The sequence below is a fragment of the Procambarus clarkii genome, chromosome 40 (genome assembly GCF_040958095.1).
Source record: "Procambarus clarkii isolate CNS0578487 chromosome 40, FALCON_Pclarkii_2.0, whole genome shotgun sequence".
NCBI classification, from domain to species: Eukaryota; Metazoa; Arthropoda; class Malacostraca; order Decapoda; family Cambaridae; genus Procambarus; species Procambarus clarkii.
The window spans coordinates 12,239,303-12,257,951 of record NC_091189.1 but is presented as its reverse complement, the minus strand read 5'-3'; the positions used below and the strand labels follow the sequence as shown (position 1 = coordinate 12,257,951).

Sequence of the window (18,649 nt, the reverse complement as noted above, 5' to 3'; positions counted from 1 at the left end):
CCACTATCAGGGCCCCCTGGGGGCCGGCTGCGTGAGGCGGGGCCATCCCTCGTCTCACCATCTGTGAAAGGGCTGTTACCTAATGAACGGTGTCGACCGTCACCACCACCACCACCACCACTACCACCACTACCACCACCGTCACCACCACTTCGGAGCCTCTGGTTAACCCCTTCAGCCCTCCTTGCTGGACTCCTTACTACAACCCCCCCCCCTCCCGACAACCACTACCACCCCCACCCCAATCACTAGTATTAATGTTGAGGTAAAGAGGGAAGGCAGGCCCAAGGTGTAAATGGTTGAGGGGAAGAAAAGGGGTGAGGCTGTGGAGGGGGGAAGAGGCATATATATATATATATATATATATATATATATATATATATATATATATATATATATATATATATATATATATATATATATATATATAATATATATATATATATATATATATATATATATATATATATATATATATATATATATATATATATATAACGGAAGGGTGTACCACCTCTGGCTGGACCCTTAGCCCCGGAGGAAATCACACATAATGCATTAGAGGGATTTTTTTGTTATGTTTATGTACCCCTCCAATACAGTTTGTGTGTGCTTTTCTCCTACCACCCCCTTCCTTTTGTGTTTTTTGTGCTTTATTATGCATTTAATGGTTACAAGATATTCATTGGTTGATACAAAAAGTGCTTAAAGGTTAAAAGTGCCAATCGCCTGTATTTAGCTGATTTTGTTGTTTCCCTGTGGTTGGCCGCCCCACCTGCTTGATCAGCTCCGAAGTGTACATAGGTGTCAGCCAGGGTGGATACACATGTGTAGTCCCACACCAACTGTCTACCCTCCTTCCAGGGGTATATAGTGATGCTATCAGGGCGAAGTGCGGGGTCATCCAGGTTTTGGTCCCCTAGGTTGCGAGGTTCTCTCTCCGCTGGGCACCTAGCTGAGACGAGGCTCCTCTTGATGACGTCATTGACCTCGTCGTGTCTTGAATGTCAGCCCTTTGTGCTTCTGCAATGCAACCCATGCAGTCCATATTGGTCTGCTTCCATCCTGTTGCAAATACACTTGTATTCAGTGTGAATTGGGGCACCAAGGCGGAGGGCCACTGCTACACGAAGGGGTTCTGGATCTAGGCGCGTGCCCATTGCTGACATGGGTACTGCCAGGAGGAAGTCTCCTGCATGGGGAGCAATCACTGCTCTGAGGCGGGCTTTCTCCTTGTCTGATGTTGCGGCGCTGAGCATGGCATCAGCTACTTTTTCTACTAGTGGGTGGTCCCAGCCGGACTGTTTGTGTTTTTTTGTTGGTTCTATAATGGGTGCTGGGGCTGCAAGAGCATCCCACTGATTTGAACATTCAGTAAAAGCAGGATCGTGTATTCCTGCTGAATCACTCAGGGTTTCAGGTAGGATATCTCTTACGAGGTCGTGCGATGCATGGGACGAGGAAAGGAAGGCTGGTAAAGCAATTTGAGAGGCTGTGCGGACACCAAGGCCGCCGAGTCTTACAGGAAGGGTTGCTTGCTCCCACTGAGAGTCGTCCAGTGGCAGGTTCAGGACTTTCACCAGCATGGACCTCAGAAGGGTGTCATACACATTTAACTTAGGGCTGCCTTATGTATGGAGATGCCTTCTCCATGATATGGAGTATGAATGATGTACGGAAATGTGTATGGAGGGCTGCTGTAGGATGAGGAACACCTCGGAAAGTAGTTCAACTTAGGGAGAGACAGGCATCGTGTGAGGAGGAAGAGAGCATCATGGGCATCAATCTTGTCAATCCTGTCCAGCATTCTCTTTAGATCAGTGATTTTTGCAGCCAGGACCTCCTCGATTGCTTGCGGGCCATTGGGGGCACCCAGGAGGGTGCAGTCCGGTGGCTCGACAACGAGAATGTCTGGAAGAACATTTTTTTTATTTGGCCAGTTATGTCTGGGTTGCGGGAGACTATTTCACATTCGGATGCATTGAGAATGAGGCCCAAGACCGCTCCTTGCTAGTGGATTTTCCTTATATCCTCCAAAATGGTATCCTGGGTGCCGGCGAGAGTGCCATCATCCAGGTACCAGATGTTTAGCTCGCTTGTCAGACTATCAGTGACCTCTTTGATAGCTAAGCAGAAAGGGAGGGGGACCAAGGGGTCACCTTGTTGGACACCTTCACAGGAGTCTATTTCATGCTCCCCAAAAAGAAGCTTAGAGTCCCCACTGTAGCACGATCGGATGAATGGGTAAAGGGGACGGAAATGGTTGTGTACAGCCCTGAGAACAGCGTCTCTTCTGACTTGACTGAAGGCATTTTTAGAGTCAAGCTTTACTAGTGCCTTCTGGGTCGGGAGATCAGCAATGTAAGCCCGGGCTGCATGTGCATGGGCTTATATATATATATTTATATATATATATATATATATGTGTGTGTGTGTGTGTGTGTGTGTGTGTATATCACGAAAATAAACACGTGATTAAAAATGTGACAGTGTCAGACCACGAAGGAAAAATGAAACAGGAATTTCCTTAAGTACTTTCGTATATTAATACATCTTCAGAAGGAGTGTAATGTCTCTATTTATATATATATATATATATATATATATATATATATATATATATATATATATATATATATATATATATATATATATATATATATATATATATATATATATATATATATATGTCGTACCTAGTAGCCAGAACGCACTTCTCGGCCTACTATTCAAGGCCCGATTTGCCTAATAAGCCAAGTTTTCCTGAATTAATATATTTTCTCTAATTTTTTTCTTATGAAATGATAAAGCTACCTATTTCATTATCTATGAGGTCATTTTTTTTTATTGGAGTTAAAATTAACGTAGATATATGACCGAACCTAACCAACCCTACCTAACCTAACCTAACCTATCTTTATATGTTAGGTTAGGTTAGGTAACCAAAAAAGTTAGGTTAGGTTAGGTTAGGTAGGTTAGGTAGTCGAGAAACAATTAATTCATGAAAACTTGGCTTATTAAGCAAATCGGGCCTTGCATAGTAGGCTGAGAGGTGCGTTCTGGCTACTAGGTACGACATATATATATAAAGAGAGAGAGAGAGAGAGAGAGCCTTCGCTTGAAACATTCCAGCCATCTCTCGTCTATAATGTTACCTGGCACTTTGCTCCATAATACACCAAACACTGTTTCCAAACCAGTATGTACCCAGGTCTTTCCTGAAACTAAACTTGTCCAGTTTATATCCATTGTTTCGTGTTCTGTATTGTGTTGACATATTTATCACCCTATTAATATCCCCCATTACTGTACCCATTCATCCATGTGTATATTTCAATCATGTCACCCCTTATCCTCTTTTCTAGAGAATGTAAATTAAGCTACCTTAATCCCTCTTCATATTGAAGGTTCCTAAATCCTAGGATTAACGTTGTCATTATTCTCTGTACATAATCCTAAAGAAGGGGAGGGATATCAAGGCGTGTTGTACCTTGTATGGGAGTGATATGAGTTGATGGTAAGGGGGGTTGTATGGTGGGGCCTGTGTATGGGGTGGGGGGCTGTGTATGGGGGTGCCTGTGTATGGGGGTGCCTGTGTATGGAGGGTGCCTGTGTATGGGGGTGCCTGTGTATGGAGGGTGCCTGTGTATGGGGGTGCCTGTGTATGGGGGTGCCTGTGTATGGGGGTGCCTGTGTATGGACGGTGCCTGTGTATGGACGGTGCCTGTGTATTGGGGATACGAATGTATGGGGTTACAAAATGTATGGGGGTGCCTGTGTACTCACCTCACCTAGTATATGGGTATATGTATTACACCCTGTGTATTGGTGTAATTGTATATGTGTGTGTTACATATAATTAATTCATAATTCATAATATGTATTTAGGTACCTCTGTTGGGGGATATCTGTGAGTGGGGATGATACAAGATGTATAGTGCATCTGTGATGTGTGGGAGTAATGTGTATGGGGCATACCCATGCATGTATTAAGGGTACATATGTATTTTGGGGTATTGTGTATTTTAGGTACCTGTCCATGGAGGTACCTGTGTGTGGGGAGTTAATTATGTTGATAGTACGTGTTCTCACCTAGTTGAACAAACCTAGTGGTTCTTTTGGCTCTTTGTTCTTTGTTCTCGCCTCTAAACCTTCAATGGACTTTGTTATATATATACAGTTAAATCCTGGTTCATTTGGGTATAACGTTTCTAGATATGCCAAACAGCCTAACCATATTTGTATTGTTTTTTTTCCTAACCCTTTCTAGCTTGTCGATTTTCCTGAGTATTTTCCATCTCGTGGTCATGTCTTATCTAATTCTTCTCGTATGCAGCTACGTAAAATTAATGTTGTGTAGTCTATCTTCACTCATGCCTTTCAGCTCTGGGACCAATCTGGTGGCATTCCTGTGAACTTTCTACAGCTTCCTTATGTCGTTGATGATGTGGAGGCTCCATACCGGTGCTGCGTACTCAAGAATTGGTCTGACGTATGTGGTGTACAGTGTTTTGTATGGAATCTGTCGGGTACCTGTATGGTGTGTGAGGTGCCTGTTTGACGTTTGGGGTACCTGTGGGGTGGTACCTGTATAGCGTGGGGGCACCTTTGTGGGGTGCCTGTGGTGAGAATGCATGTGTGATGTGTGTGAGGGGGGGGTGCATGTGTGGTGTGTGTGTGTGGCGGGGGGGGGGAAGTGGTGTGTGGGGGTGCATGTGTGGTGTGTGTGGGGGGGTGCATGTGTGGTGTGGGTGCATGTTTGGTGTGTGTGTGGTGGGTGCTGTGTGTGTGTGTGTGTGGTGGGTGCATGTGTGGTGTGTGTGGTGGGGGTGTATGTGTGGTGTGGGTGCATGTGTGGTGTGTGTGGTGGGTGCATGTGTGGTGGGGGTGCATGTGTGGTGTGTGTGTGTGTGTGAGGTGCATGTGGTGTGTGTGTGTGGGGGGGCATGTGTGGCGGGGGTGCATGTATGGTGTGTGTGTGTTGGGCATGTGTGGTGTGTGTGGTGGGGGTGCATGTGTGGTGTGTGTGTGTGGTGGGTGCATGTGTGGTGTGTGTGTGTATGGTGGGTGCATGTGTGGTGTGTGTGTGGCGGGGGGGTGCATGTGTGGTGTGTGTGTGTATGGTGGGTGCATGTGTGTTGGTGTGGTGGGTGCATGTGTGGTGTGTGTGTGTGTGGTGGGTGCATGTGTGGTGTGTGTGTGTGGTGGGGGTGCATGTGTGTGGTGGGTGCATGTGTGGTGCGTGCATGTGTGGTGTGTGTGTGTGGGGGGGGGGCATGAGGACCCAGCCTGCTGCGTGGAATTATTACACACTAAAAAAAAAAAACCTATTAATAACATTTCCGTAATACAAAAATTAACAATAATGATCATAACTAGAACAATTACAATTAACAATCCAAATTAACAGGATAACATTACCTGGACAGGTAAGGTTTTCCTGTTATCCTGTTATCCTGTTCACATCTGTTATTAACCCGGTATTGACAGGTGTGTTGAGGGGCCACACACACACACACACACACACACCTGTAGCCACCGTCGACTATAGTGCTGGTGTTGGGTATTAAGACGTGTGGCTCTGGCTGATTCTTTTCGGAACAAGTGGCCGTGACGGGGTTTCGAATCGTTGAGTTTCGTTCGACCTCACTTAACTTCGTTCCATCTTATTTGACGTCGTTTAGCACGCTTCGTTACTCTCTCAGTCGACGCACACGCACGCCTGCACGCGCTCACGCAAGCATACACACACACACACACACACACACACACACACACACACACACACACACACACACACACACACACACACACACACACACACACACACACACACACACACCATTATCATCATCAGCGGCATATGCGAGGCTGGCTGAGCAACCCGACCTCCCAATAGCACGTCGCATTTTGACGTATACTTTACATAAGGCCAAAAGTTGTCGTACAGCAAAATGGCAGCGGATCCCGAAATTGACGGTGTCCCGTTTTCTGTTTGTGGGTCCTCTGGTAGGTTAGGATAAGGTACTTTATTAGGGACAGTTTCTGGACGTTGGGAACACTCGCGAGAACTGCCTTTAGAAATTTATATAAGGAATTATTTAAATCCTGGTATACTACATACGTAAGACCAATCTTGGAGTATGCGGCCCCAGCATGGAGCCCGGACCTTATCAAGCACAAGACGAAGCTGGAAAAAGTTCAGAGGTATGCCACTAGGCTGGTCCCAGAACTAAGAGGCATGAGTTACGAGGAAAGGCTGCGGGAAATGCAGCTCACGTCGCTGGAAGATAGAAGAGCTCGGGGAGACATGATCACCACACACAAAATTCTCAGGGGAATGGACAGGGTAGACAAGAATGGATTATTTAACACGGGTGGTACACGAACAAGGGGACACAGGTGGAAGCTGAGTACCCAAATGAGCCACAGAGACATTAGAAAGAACGTTTTCAGTGTCAGAGTAGTTAGTAAATGGAATGCACTAGGAAGTGATGTGTTGGAGGATGACTCCATACATAGTTTCAAATGTAGATATGATAGAGAGCAGTATGCAAGCACAACTAGGTGAGTACACACACCCATATCAACACACCAACACACACACACACCAACACACACACACACCCACACACCAACACACCAACACACACACACACACACCAACACACACACACACCCACACACCAACACACACGCACATCAACACACACATCAACACACACCCACACACACACACCAACACACCCACACACCAACACACACCCACACACACACACCAACACACCCACACACCAACACACACACACATCAACACACACACACATCAACACACACACACATCAACACACACATCAACACACCAACACATCAACACACATCAACACACACACCAACACACCAACACACCAACACATCAACACACACCAACACACACACCAACACACCCCCACATCAACACATCAACACAAACACCCACACATCAACACAAACACCCACACACACCAACACATCAACACACCAACACCCCCACATCAACACACACAGCAACACACACATCAACACACCAACACATCAACACACCAACACCCCCACATCAACACACACATCAACACACCAACACCCACACATCAACACAAACACCCACACACACCAACACATCAACACAGCAACACCCCACATCAACACACACACCAACACACCCCCACATCAACACACACATCAACACACCCACACATCAACACACCCCCACATCAACACACACACCAACACACACATCAACACACCCCCACATCAACACACACATCAACACACACACCAACACACCCCCACATCAACACACCAACACCCCCACACCAACACACACATCAACACACACATCAACACACACACACCAACACACCCCCACATCAACACACCAACACACCCCCACATCAACACACACATCAACACACACATCAACACACCAGCACACACACATCAACACACCAACACACACATCAACACCCCCACCAACACACACATCAACACACACATCAACACCCCCACCAACACACACATCAACACACCCCCACATCAACACCCCCACCAACACACACATCAACACCCCCACCAACACACACATCAACACCCCCACCAACACACACATCAACACACCCCCACATCAACACACACACCAACACACACATCAACACACCAACACACACATCAACACCCCCACATCAACACCCCCACATCAACACCCCCACCAACACCCCCACCAACACCCCCACCAACACCCCCACCAACACACACACCAACACACACACCAACACCCCCACCAACACACACACCAACACCCCCACCAACACACACACCAACACCCCCACCAACACACACACCAACACCCCCACCAACACACACACCAACACACCAACACACCAACACACACACAAAACACTGGCCGTACCAAAATAAGCAAAGCGGCGTGATGGATGGTATTCTTTATCAGGGTGGACAGAGCCGTCAGTAGGACGGGACACGGCGTCGCTGATCGAACATTCATCAGCCCAGCCCAGTTCTGTTTGCCCAACAGATTGACGCTGCCGGCACTAACAGAAAAGATTGGCGAATCGTGATTACAGGCCTGATTGTGCCCTGGTGTTGATGAGTGGTGGTTTATTGCGACGGCCGCTGTGATTGGTGGAGTTGGGATGTTCATGCACTTGATGAATTGGTTGTTTAGCGTTGTAGTAATATGGTGATTACTCTCTATCTCTGTCTATCTGTCTCTCTCTCTCTCTCTCTCTCTCTCTCTCTCTCTCTCTCTCTCTCTCTCTCTCTCTCTCTCTCTCTCTCTCTCTCTCTCTCTCTCTCTCTCTCTCTCTCTCTCTCTCTCTCTCTCTCTCTCTCTCTCTCTCTCCCTCTCTCTCTCTCTCTCTCTCCATATCTCTAAATGGTATATGACACCAAATGTCTTTTTGCTCATCTAAGTAATTTTTAGTTTCAGTTTTTGCGTCAAGACATGATAGGTAGTGCATATCACCAGTCATCACCCATTCCTTCTCGCCATCCCCAACCCATTTCCCCATTTCTCCTCTCATCCAGAGTTCGATGTTATCCACTGTACACATACAGTGATTTAAGATCGTTCATTCGAGTCACCAACTGACTCGAAAAAAATGATTTTTTTCAATAATAATAATAATAATAATAATAATAATTCTTGACCTACACACATATACCTTGTTGACCTATCTCACACCTGGAATGACCCCTTGTCACCTTTCACCTCGCCTATAGTAAAGTTTGTGTTTCCAAGAGACGCCCCAAAAAATATTAGTCGTCTGCCACTCTTCAGGCTAAAAATGTCGTGTATGTATGTTACCATTGCAACATACGACGACGCGCAACACTCAACACACACACACACACACACACACACACACACACACACACACACACACACACACACACACACACACACACACACACACACACACACACACGCAACACACACACACACGCAACACACACACACACACACACACACACACGCAACACACACACACGCAACACATAAGACACACGTCACTCACTCACCTGAATACTGAGATGGTGCTCATGTCTTCCTGCAGCTGGTGGTGTCCTCGAGTGCTGGCGGCGGCGTCGGGAGTCCCTGTGAGCCTCGCGAGCCTCCACCTTTACCAGGTGAGTCCTATACCCGACCTGAGTCACTATAAGTGAGTCCCACCCATTGTCTGAGTCACTATAAGTGAGTCCCACCCATTGTCTGAGTCACTAGAAGTGAATCCCACCCATTGTCCGAGTCACTAGAAGTGAGTCCCACCTATTGTCTGAGTCACTATAAGTGAGTCCCACCCATTGTCTGAGTCACTATAAGTGAGTCCCACCCATTGTCTGAGTCACTATACAAGTGAGTCCCACCCCATTGCCTGAGTCACTATACAAGTGAGTCCCACCCATTGTCTGAGTCACTATACAAGTGAGTCCCACCCATTGTCTGAGTCACTATACAAGTGAGTCCCACCCCATTGCCTGAGTCACTATACAAGTGAGTCCCACCTATTGTCTGAGTCACTATACAAGTGAGTCCCACCCATTGTCTGAGTCACTAGAAGTGAGTCCCACCCATTGTCTGAGTCACTATAAGTGAGTCCCACCCATTGTCTGAGTCACTATAAGTGAGTCCCACCCATTGTCTGAGTCACTAGAAGTGAGTCCCACCCATTGTCTGAGTCACTAAAAGTGAGTCCCACCCATTGTCTGAGTCACTAGAAGTGAGTCCCACCCATTGTCTGAGTCACTATAAGTGAGTCCCACCCATTGTCTGAGTCACTATAAGTAAGTCCCACCCATTTCCTGAGTCACTATACAAGTGAGTCCCACCCATTGTCTGAGTCACTGTAAGTGAGTCCCACCCATTGTCTGAGTCACTATATAAGTGAGTCCCACCCATTGTCTGAGTCACTGTAAGTGAGTCCCACCCCATTGCCTGAGTCACTATACAAGTGAGTCCCACCCATTGTCTGAGTCACTATACAAGTGAGTCCCACCCATTGTCTGAGTCACTATACAAGTGAGTCCCACCCATTGTCTGAGTCACTATACAAGTGATTCCCACCCATTGCCTGAGTCACTATACAAATGAGTCCCACCCATTGTCTGAGTCACTATAAGTGAGTCCCACCCATTGTCTGAGTCACTATAAGTAAGTCTTACCCATTGTCTGAGTCACTAGAAGTGAGTCCCACCCATTGTCTGAGTCACTAGAAGTGAGTCCCACCCATTGTCTGAGTCACTAGAAGTGAGTCCCACCCATTGTCTGAGTCACTAGAAGTGAGTCCCACCCATTATCTGAGTCACTAGAAGTGAGTCCCACCCATTGTCTGAGTCACTAGAAGTGAGTCCCACCCATTGTCTGAGTCACTGTAAGTGAGTCCCACCCATTGTCTGAGTCACTGTAAGTGAGTCCCACCCATTGTCTGAGTCACTGTAAGTGAGTCCCACCCATTGTCTGAGTCACTGTAAGTGAGTCCCACCCATTGTCTGAGTCACTAGAAGTGAGTCCCACCCATTGTCTGAGTCACTAGAAGTGAGTCCCACCCATTGTCTGAGTCATTAGAAGTGAGTCCCACCCATTGTCTGAGTCACTAGAAGTGAGTCCCACCCATTGTCTGAGTCACTAGAAGTGAGTCCCACCCATTGTCTGAGTCACTAGAAGTGAGTCCCACCCATTGTCTGAGTCACTATACAAGTGAGTCCCACCCATTGTCTGAGTCACTAGAAGTGAGTCCCACCCATTGTCTGAGTCACTATACAAGTGAGTCCCACCCATTGTCTGAGTCACTAGAAGTGAGTCCCACCCATTGTCTGAGTCACTAGAAGTGAGTCCCACCCATTGTCTGAGTCACTAGAAGTGAGTCCCACCCATTGTCTGAGTCACTATACAAGTGAGTCCCACCCATTGTCTGAGTCACTAGAAGTGAGTCCCACCCATTGTCTGAGTCACTACAAGTGAGTTCCACCCATTGTCTGAGTCACTGTAAGTGAGTCCCACCCATTGCCTGAGTCACAATAAGTGAGTCCCACCCATTGCCTGAGTCACTATACAAGTGAGTCCAACCCATTGCCTGAGTCACTAGAAGTGAGTCCCACCCATTGTCTGAGTCACTATACAAGTGAGTCCCACCCATTGTCTGAGTCACTATACAAGTGAGTCCCACCCATTGTCTGAGTCACTAGAAGTGAGTCCCACCCATTGTCTGAGTCACTATACAAGTGAGTCCCACCCATTGTCTGAGTCACTATAAGTGAGTCCCACCCATTGTCTGAGTCACTATACAAGTGAGTCCCACCCATTGTCTGAGTCACTATACAAGTGAGTCCCACCCATTGCCTGAGTCACTAGAAGTGAGTCCCACCCATTGTCTGAGTCACTATATAAGTGAGTCCCACCCCATTACCTGAGTCACTATACAAGTGAGTCCCACCCATTGTCTGAGTCACTAGAAGTGAGTCCCACCCATTGTCTGAGTCACTATACAAGTGAGTCCCACCCATTGTCTGAGTCACTATACAAGTGAGTCCCACCCATTGTCTGAGTCACTAGAAGTGAGTCCCACCCATTGTCTGAGTCACTATACAAGTGAGTCCCACCCATTGTCTGAGTCACTAGAAGTGAGTCCCACCCATTGTCTGAGTCACTATACAAGTGAGTCCCACCCCATTGTCTGAGTCACTATACAAGTGAGTCCCACCCATTGTCTGAGTCACTGTAAGTGAGTCCCACCTATTCCCTGAATCACTATACAAGTGAGTCCCACCCCATTGTCTGAGTCACTATAAGTGAGTCCCATCCCATTGCCTGAGTCACTATACAAGTGAGTCCCACCCCATTGCCTGAGTCACTATACAAGTGAGTCCCACCCCATTGCCTGAGTCACTATACAAGTGAGTCCCACCCCCATTGTCTGAGTCACTAGAAGTGAGTCCCACCCATTGCCTGAGTCACTATACAAGTGAGTCCCACCCCATTGCCTGAGTCACAATACAAGTGAGTCCCACCCATTGTCTGAGTCACTATACAAGTGAGTCCAACCCATTGCCTGAGTCACTAGAAGTGAGTCCCACCCATTGTCTGAGTCACTATACAAGTGAGTCCCACCCATTGTCTGAGTCACTATACAAGTGAGTCCCACCCATTGTCTGAGTCACTAGAAGTGAGTCCCACCCATTGTCTGAGTCACTATACAAGTGAGTCCCACCCATTGTCTGAGTCACTATAAGTGAGTCCCACCCATTGTCTGAGTCACTATACAAGTGAGTCCCACCCATTGTCTGAGTCACTATACAAGTGAGTCCCACCCATTGCCTGAGTCACTAGAAGTGAGTCCCACCCATTGTCTGAGTCACTATATAAGTGAGTCCCACCCCATTACCTGAGTCACTATACAAGTGAGTCCCACCCATTGTCTGAGTCACTATACAAGTGAGTCCCACCCATTGTCTGAGTCACTGTAAATGAGTCCCACCCATTGCCTGAGTCACTATACAAGTGAGTTCCACCCATTGTCTGAGTCACTATACAAGTGAGTCCCACCCATTGTCTGAGTCACTATACAAGTGAGTCCCACCCATTGTCTGAGTCACTGTAAGTGAGTCCCACCCATTGTCTGAGTCACTAGAAGTGAGTCCCACCCATTGTCTGAGTCACTATACAAGTGAGTCCCACCCATTGTCTGAGTCACTATACAAGTGAGTCCCACCCATTGTCTGAGTCACTAGAAGTGAGTCCCACCCATTGTCTGAGTCACTATACAAGTGAGTCCCACCCATTGTCTGAGTCACTAGAAGTGAGTCCCACCCATTGTCTGAGTCACTATACAAGTGAGTCCCACCCCATTGTCTGAGTCACTATACAAGTGAGTCCCACCCATTGTCTGAGTCACTGTAAGTGAGTCCCACCTATTCCCTGAATCACTATACAAGTGAGTCCCACCCCATTGTCTGAGTCACTATAAGTGAGTCCCATCCCATTGCCTGAGTCACTATACAAGTGAGTCCCACCCCATTGCCTGAGTCACTATACAAGTGAGTCCCACCCCATTGCCTGAGTCACTATACAAGTGAGTCCCACCCATTGTCTGAGTCACTATACAAGTGAGTCCCACCCCATTGCCTGAGTCACTATACAAGTGAGTCCCACCTATTGTCTGAGTCACTATACAAGTGAGTCCCACCCATTGTCTGAGTCACTAGAAGTGAGTCCCACCCATTGTCTGAGTCACTATAAGTGAGTCCCACCCATTGTCTGAGTCACTATAAGTGAGTCCCACCCATTGTCTGAGTCACTAGAAGTGAGTCCCACCCATTGTCTGAGTCACTAAAAGTGAGTCCCACCCATTGTCTGAGTCACTAGAAGTGAGTCCCACCCATTGTCTGAGTCACTATAAGTGAGTCCCACCCATTGTCTGAGTCACTATAAGTAAGTCCCACCCATTTCCTGAGTCACTATACAAGTGAGTCCCACCCATTGTCTGAGTCACTGTAAGTGAGTCCCACCCATTGTCTGAGTCACTATATAAGTGAGTCCCACCCATTGTCTGAGTCACTGTAAGTGAGTCCCACCCCATTGCCTGAGTCACTATACAAGTGAGTCCCACCCATTGTCTGAGTCACTATACAAGTGAGTCCCACCCATTGTCTGAGTCACTATACAAGTGAGTCCCACCCATTGTCTGAGTCACTATACAAGTGATTCCCACCCATTGCCTGAGTCACTATACAAATGAGTCCCACCCATTGTCTGAGTCACTATAAGTGAGTCCCACCCATTGTCTGAGTCACTATAAGTAAGTCTTACCCATTGTCTGAGTCACTAGAAGTGAGTCCCACCCATTGTCTGAGTCACTAGAAGTGAGTCCCACCCATTGTCTGAGTCACTAGAAGTGAGTCCCACCCATTGTCTGAGTCACTAGAAGTGAGTCCCACCCATTATCTGAGTCACTAGAAGTGAGTCCCACCCATTGTCTGAGTCACTAGAAGTGAGTCCCACCCATTGTCTGAGTCACTGTAAGTGAGTCCCACCCATTGTCTGAGTCACTGTAAGTGAGTCCCACCCATTGTCTGAGTCACTGTAAGTGAGTCCCACCCATTGTCTGAGTCACTGTAAGTGAGTCCCACCCATTGTCTGAGTCACTAGAAGTGAGTCCCACCCATTGTCTGAGTCACTAGAAGTGAGTCCCACCCATTGTCTGAGTCATTAGAAGTGAGTCCCACCCATTGTCTGAGTCACTAGAAGTGAGTCCCACCCATTGTCTGAGTCACTAGAAGTGAGTCCCACCCATTGTCTGAGTCACTAGAAGTGAGTCCCACCCATTGTCTGAGTCACTATACAAGTGAGTCCCACCCATTGTCTGAGTCACTAGAAGTGAGTCCCACCCATTGTCTGAGTCACTATACAAGTGAGTCCCACCCATTGTCTGAGTCACTAGAAGTGAGTCCCACCCATTGTCTGAGTCACTAGAAGTGAGTCCCACCCATTGTCTGAGTCACTAGAAGTGAGTCCCACCCATTGTCTGAGTCACTATACAAGTGAGTCCCACCCATTGTCTGAGTCACTAGAAGTGAGTCCCACCCATTGTCTGAGTCACTACAAGTGAGTTCCACCCATTGTCTGAGTCACTGTAAGTGAGTCCCACCCATTGCCTGAGTCACAATAAGTGAGTCCCACCCATTGCCTGAGTCACTATAAGTGAGTCCCACCCATTGTCTGAGTCACTATACAAGTGAGTCCCACCCATTGCCTGAGTCACTATAAGTGAGTCCCACCCATTGCCTGAGTCACTATACAAGTGAGTCCCACCCCATTGCCTGAGTCACAATACAAGTGAGTCCCACCCATTGTCTGAGTCACTATACAAGTGAGTCCAACCCATTGCCTGAGTCACTAGAAGTGAGTCCCACCCATTGTCTGAGTCACTATACAAGTGAGTCCCACCCATTGTCTGAGTCACTATACAAGTGAGTCCCACCCATTGTCTGAGTCACTAGAAGTGAGTCCCACCCATTGTCTGAGTCACTATACAAGTGAGTCCCACCCATTGTCTGAGTCACTATAAGTGAGTCCCACCCATTGTCTGAGTCACTATACAAGTGAGTCCCACCCATTGTCTGAGTCACTATACAAGTGAGTCCCACCCATTGCCTGAGTCACTAGAAGTGAGTCCCACCCATTGTCTGAGTCACTATATAAGTGAGTCCCACCCCATTACCTGAGTCACTATACAAGTGAGTCCCACCCATTGTCTGAGTCACTATACAAGTGAGTCCCACCCATTGTCTGAGTCACTGTAAATGAGTCCCACCCATTGCCTGAGTCACTATACAAGTGAGTTCCACCCATTGTCTGAGTCACTATACAAGTGAGTCCCACCCATTGTCTGAGTCACTATACAAGTGAGTCCCACCCATTGTCTGAGTCACTGTAAGTGAGTCCCACCCATTGTCTGAGTCACTAGAAGTGAGTCCCACCCATTGTCTGAGTCACTATACAAGTGAGTCCCACCCATTGTCTGAGTCACTATACAAGTGAGTCCCACCCATTGTCTGAGTCACTAGAAGTGAGTCCCACCCATTGTCTGAGTCACTATACAAGTGAGTCCCACCCATTGTCTGAGTCACTAGAAGTGAGTCCCACCCATTGTCTGAGTCACTATACAAGTGAGTCCCACCCCATTGTCTGAGTCACTATACAAGTGAGTCCCACCCATTGTCTGAGTCACTGTAAGTGAGTCCCACCTATTCCCTGAATCACTATACAAGTGAGTCCCACCCCATTGTCTGAGTCACTATAAGTGAGTCCCATCCCATTGCCTGAGTCACTATACAAGTGAGTCCCACCCCATTGCCTGAGTCACTATACAAGTGAGTCCCACCCCATTGCCTGAGTCACTATACAAGTGAGTCCCACCCCCATTGTCTGAGTCACTAGAAGTGAGTCCCACCCATTGCCTGAGTCACTATACAAGTGAGTCCCACCCATTGTCTGAGTCACTAGAAGTGAGTCCCACCCATTGTCTGAGTCACTATACAAGTGAGTCCCACCCCATTGTCTGAGTCACTAGAAGTGAGTCCCACCCATTGCCTGAGTCACTATACAAGTGAGTCCCACCCCATTGCCTGAGTCACTATACAAGTGAGTCCCACCCCATTGCCTGAGTCACTGTACAAGTGAGTCCCACCCATTGCCTGAGTCACTATACAAGTGAGTCCCACCCATTGTCTGAGTCACTGTAAGTGAGTCCCACCTATTCCCTGAGTCACTATACAAGTGAGTCCCACCCCATTGCCTGAGTCACTATAAGTGAGTCCCACCCTATTGTCTGAGTCACTATAAGTGAGTCCCACCCCATTGTCTGAGTCACTATACAAGTGAGTCCCACCCATTGTCTGAGTCACTATACAAGTGAGTCCCACCCATTGTCTGAGTCACTATAAGTGAGTCCCACCCATTGTCTGAGTCACTATACAAGTGAGTCCCACCCATTGTCTGAGTCACTATAAGTGAGTCCCACCCATTGTCTGAGTCACTATAAGTGAGTCCCACCCATTGCCTGAGTCACTATACAAGTGAGTCCCACCCCATTGCCTGAGTCACTATAAGTGAGTCCCACCCTATTGTCTGAGTCACTATACAAGTGAGTCCCACCCCATTGCCTGAGTCACTAGAAGTGAGTCCCACCCATTGTCTGAGTCACTGTAAGTGAGTCCCACCTATTCCCTGAATCACTATACAAGTGAGTCCCACCCCATTGCCTGAGTCACTATAAGTGAGTCCCACCCATTACAGATGAGTATCTCCCCTTAAATAGCTGTTTGAAATTACATTATATGTTGATTTTTTTGTAAATATTTTGATTGTGCTAATTTTCGTGGTATTAAAACCATATAATTTTTTTTGAATTAATACAATTTCCTCTGGTATGGGTGGGTAGGTGGTATGGGCGTGGGCGGGTACGACCTAATGACGTACCAACGACTAGCCAGCGCCCTGTACGCCCACCCGCCCCACGCCACCCTCGACGGTGCCACGCCCACCTCCATCCCGCCCACCACGCCCACCACCCTCCTCGCCGCCCACGACCCGCTCCTTCATGTGAGTTGATTCCAGCCTTTGTTTATTGGAGTGTAGATGATGCCTCTGATTGTTATGGGGAGGGTCAGTATCTCTGATTGTTATGGGGAGGGGGGGTCAGTATCTCTGATTGTTATGGGGAGGGGGGGTCAGTATCTCTGATTGTTATGGGGAGTGGGGTCAGTATCTCTGATTGTTATGGGGAGGGGGGTCAGTGTCTCTGATTGTTATGGGGAGGGGGGTCAGTACCAGTGATTGTTATGGGGAGGGGGGTCAGTACCAGTGATTGTTAAATGCTACTGGTTCAATGGCATTACTTGTAATGAGACATATAGCTAGTACCACTATTTACTATGAGTTAAATAGTACCACTACTTACTCTGCGTCATATCTAGTGGCACTAGTTACGAATCACCCAGTGGCACTAATTAGGAGCCACATAGCTAGTGGCACTACTGGTACAGAGCTTAACACTGTTGGTGTGAAGGTTTTCAACACTACACGAGGAAGAAGAAGAAGAAGAAGGCGAGAGTCAGAAAGTGCTGACAGCAACCAGATTTTGTTCGCTGTTTGCTGTTACGTGTTAAATTAGCGGGGAGTGCCACCCGTGGCACTCCGGCGAGGTGTGCGTGTCATCCAGTGGTGAACACCAGTGCCACTCCCAGACACTTGGAACTTTTCAATTGGTGACTGTTATTGTTGAGTGCCTGGTTATGATCGCTTTTATTGGCACGACCCTGTTAATTGGCACTCGCTCTCTCTCTTCCTCTTCCTCTCTCTCTCTCTCTCTCTCTCTCTCTCTCTCTCTCTCTCTCTCTCTCTCTCTCTCTCTCTCTCTCTCTCTCTCTCTCTCTCTCTCTCTCTCTCTCTAATTCCTTTCCCCTGTCTTTCATCTCTTCCTCTCCGTACTGTTTGTTCACATCCCTTCCACCCTTCCTTCTCCAGTTCCTTCCCTTCCTCTCCCTTCCTCTTCCTTCCTCTCTCTTCCTCTTCCTTCCTCTTCCTTCCTCTTCCTTCCTCTCTCTTCCTCTCCCTCTAACAAAAGCGAGCACCCGCCTGGTCCTCATGCCGCAAATAAAAGATCGAATTACCAGGTAGTTCAGTAATTAGAGCCCAGGTATGAAGTCGTCCTTCTACATTACTTCAAAACAACAGTAGTTTCCGATCATTAAGCCACGGTAACTACCCATCAAAGAAAATTTGGCGTTGTAACAAGCTCATTGGACTGTTTTCCCCTCCCCTCCCCCCCTTTCCTACTGCTGCTTGACCTTTGACCTCCATGCACGCGTCAGGGGTAAGGGTGACCTGAGGGTGGGTGGTGCGTGGGTGTACCTCAGGGGCGCGTACCGTGGATGTACCTCAGGGGCGTATCGTGGGGTGTACCTCAGGGGCGTACCGTGGGTGTACCTCAGGGGCTTGTACCGTGGGTGTACCTCAGGGGCGTACCGTGGGTGTACCTCAGGGGCGTGCCATGGGGTGTACCTCAGGGGCGTACCGTGGGTGTACCTCAGG

At 47.7% G+C, this 18,649-nt stretch overlaps 1 protein-coding gene across 3 annotated transcripts in view; it reads left to right on the top strand.

Annotated features, from left to right (window-relative positions):
• The window catches only part of LOC123748850 (putative iroquois-class homeodomain protein irx-1), a 179,516-nt gene that overhangs the window by 96,766 nt on the left and 64,101 nt on the right, over positions 1 to 18,649 (top strand). For 2 of the 3 annotated variants that reach the window (XM_069338687.1, XM_069338688.1), the window contains exons 2-4: positions 4,385 to 4,492; positions 9,117 to 9,189; positions 16,998 to 17,158. In XM_069338687.1, the coding sequence (XP_069194788.1) occupies positions 4,385 to 4,492; positions 9,117 to 9,189; positions 16,998 to 17,158 (342 nt within the window). The remainder of the gene's footprint in view (positions 1 to 4,384; positions 4,493 to 9,116; positions 9,190 to 16,997; positions 17,159 to 18,649) is intronic. The other variant, XM_069338689.1, reaches the window with a different exon arrangement.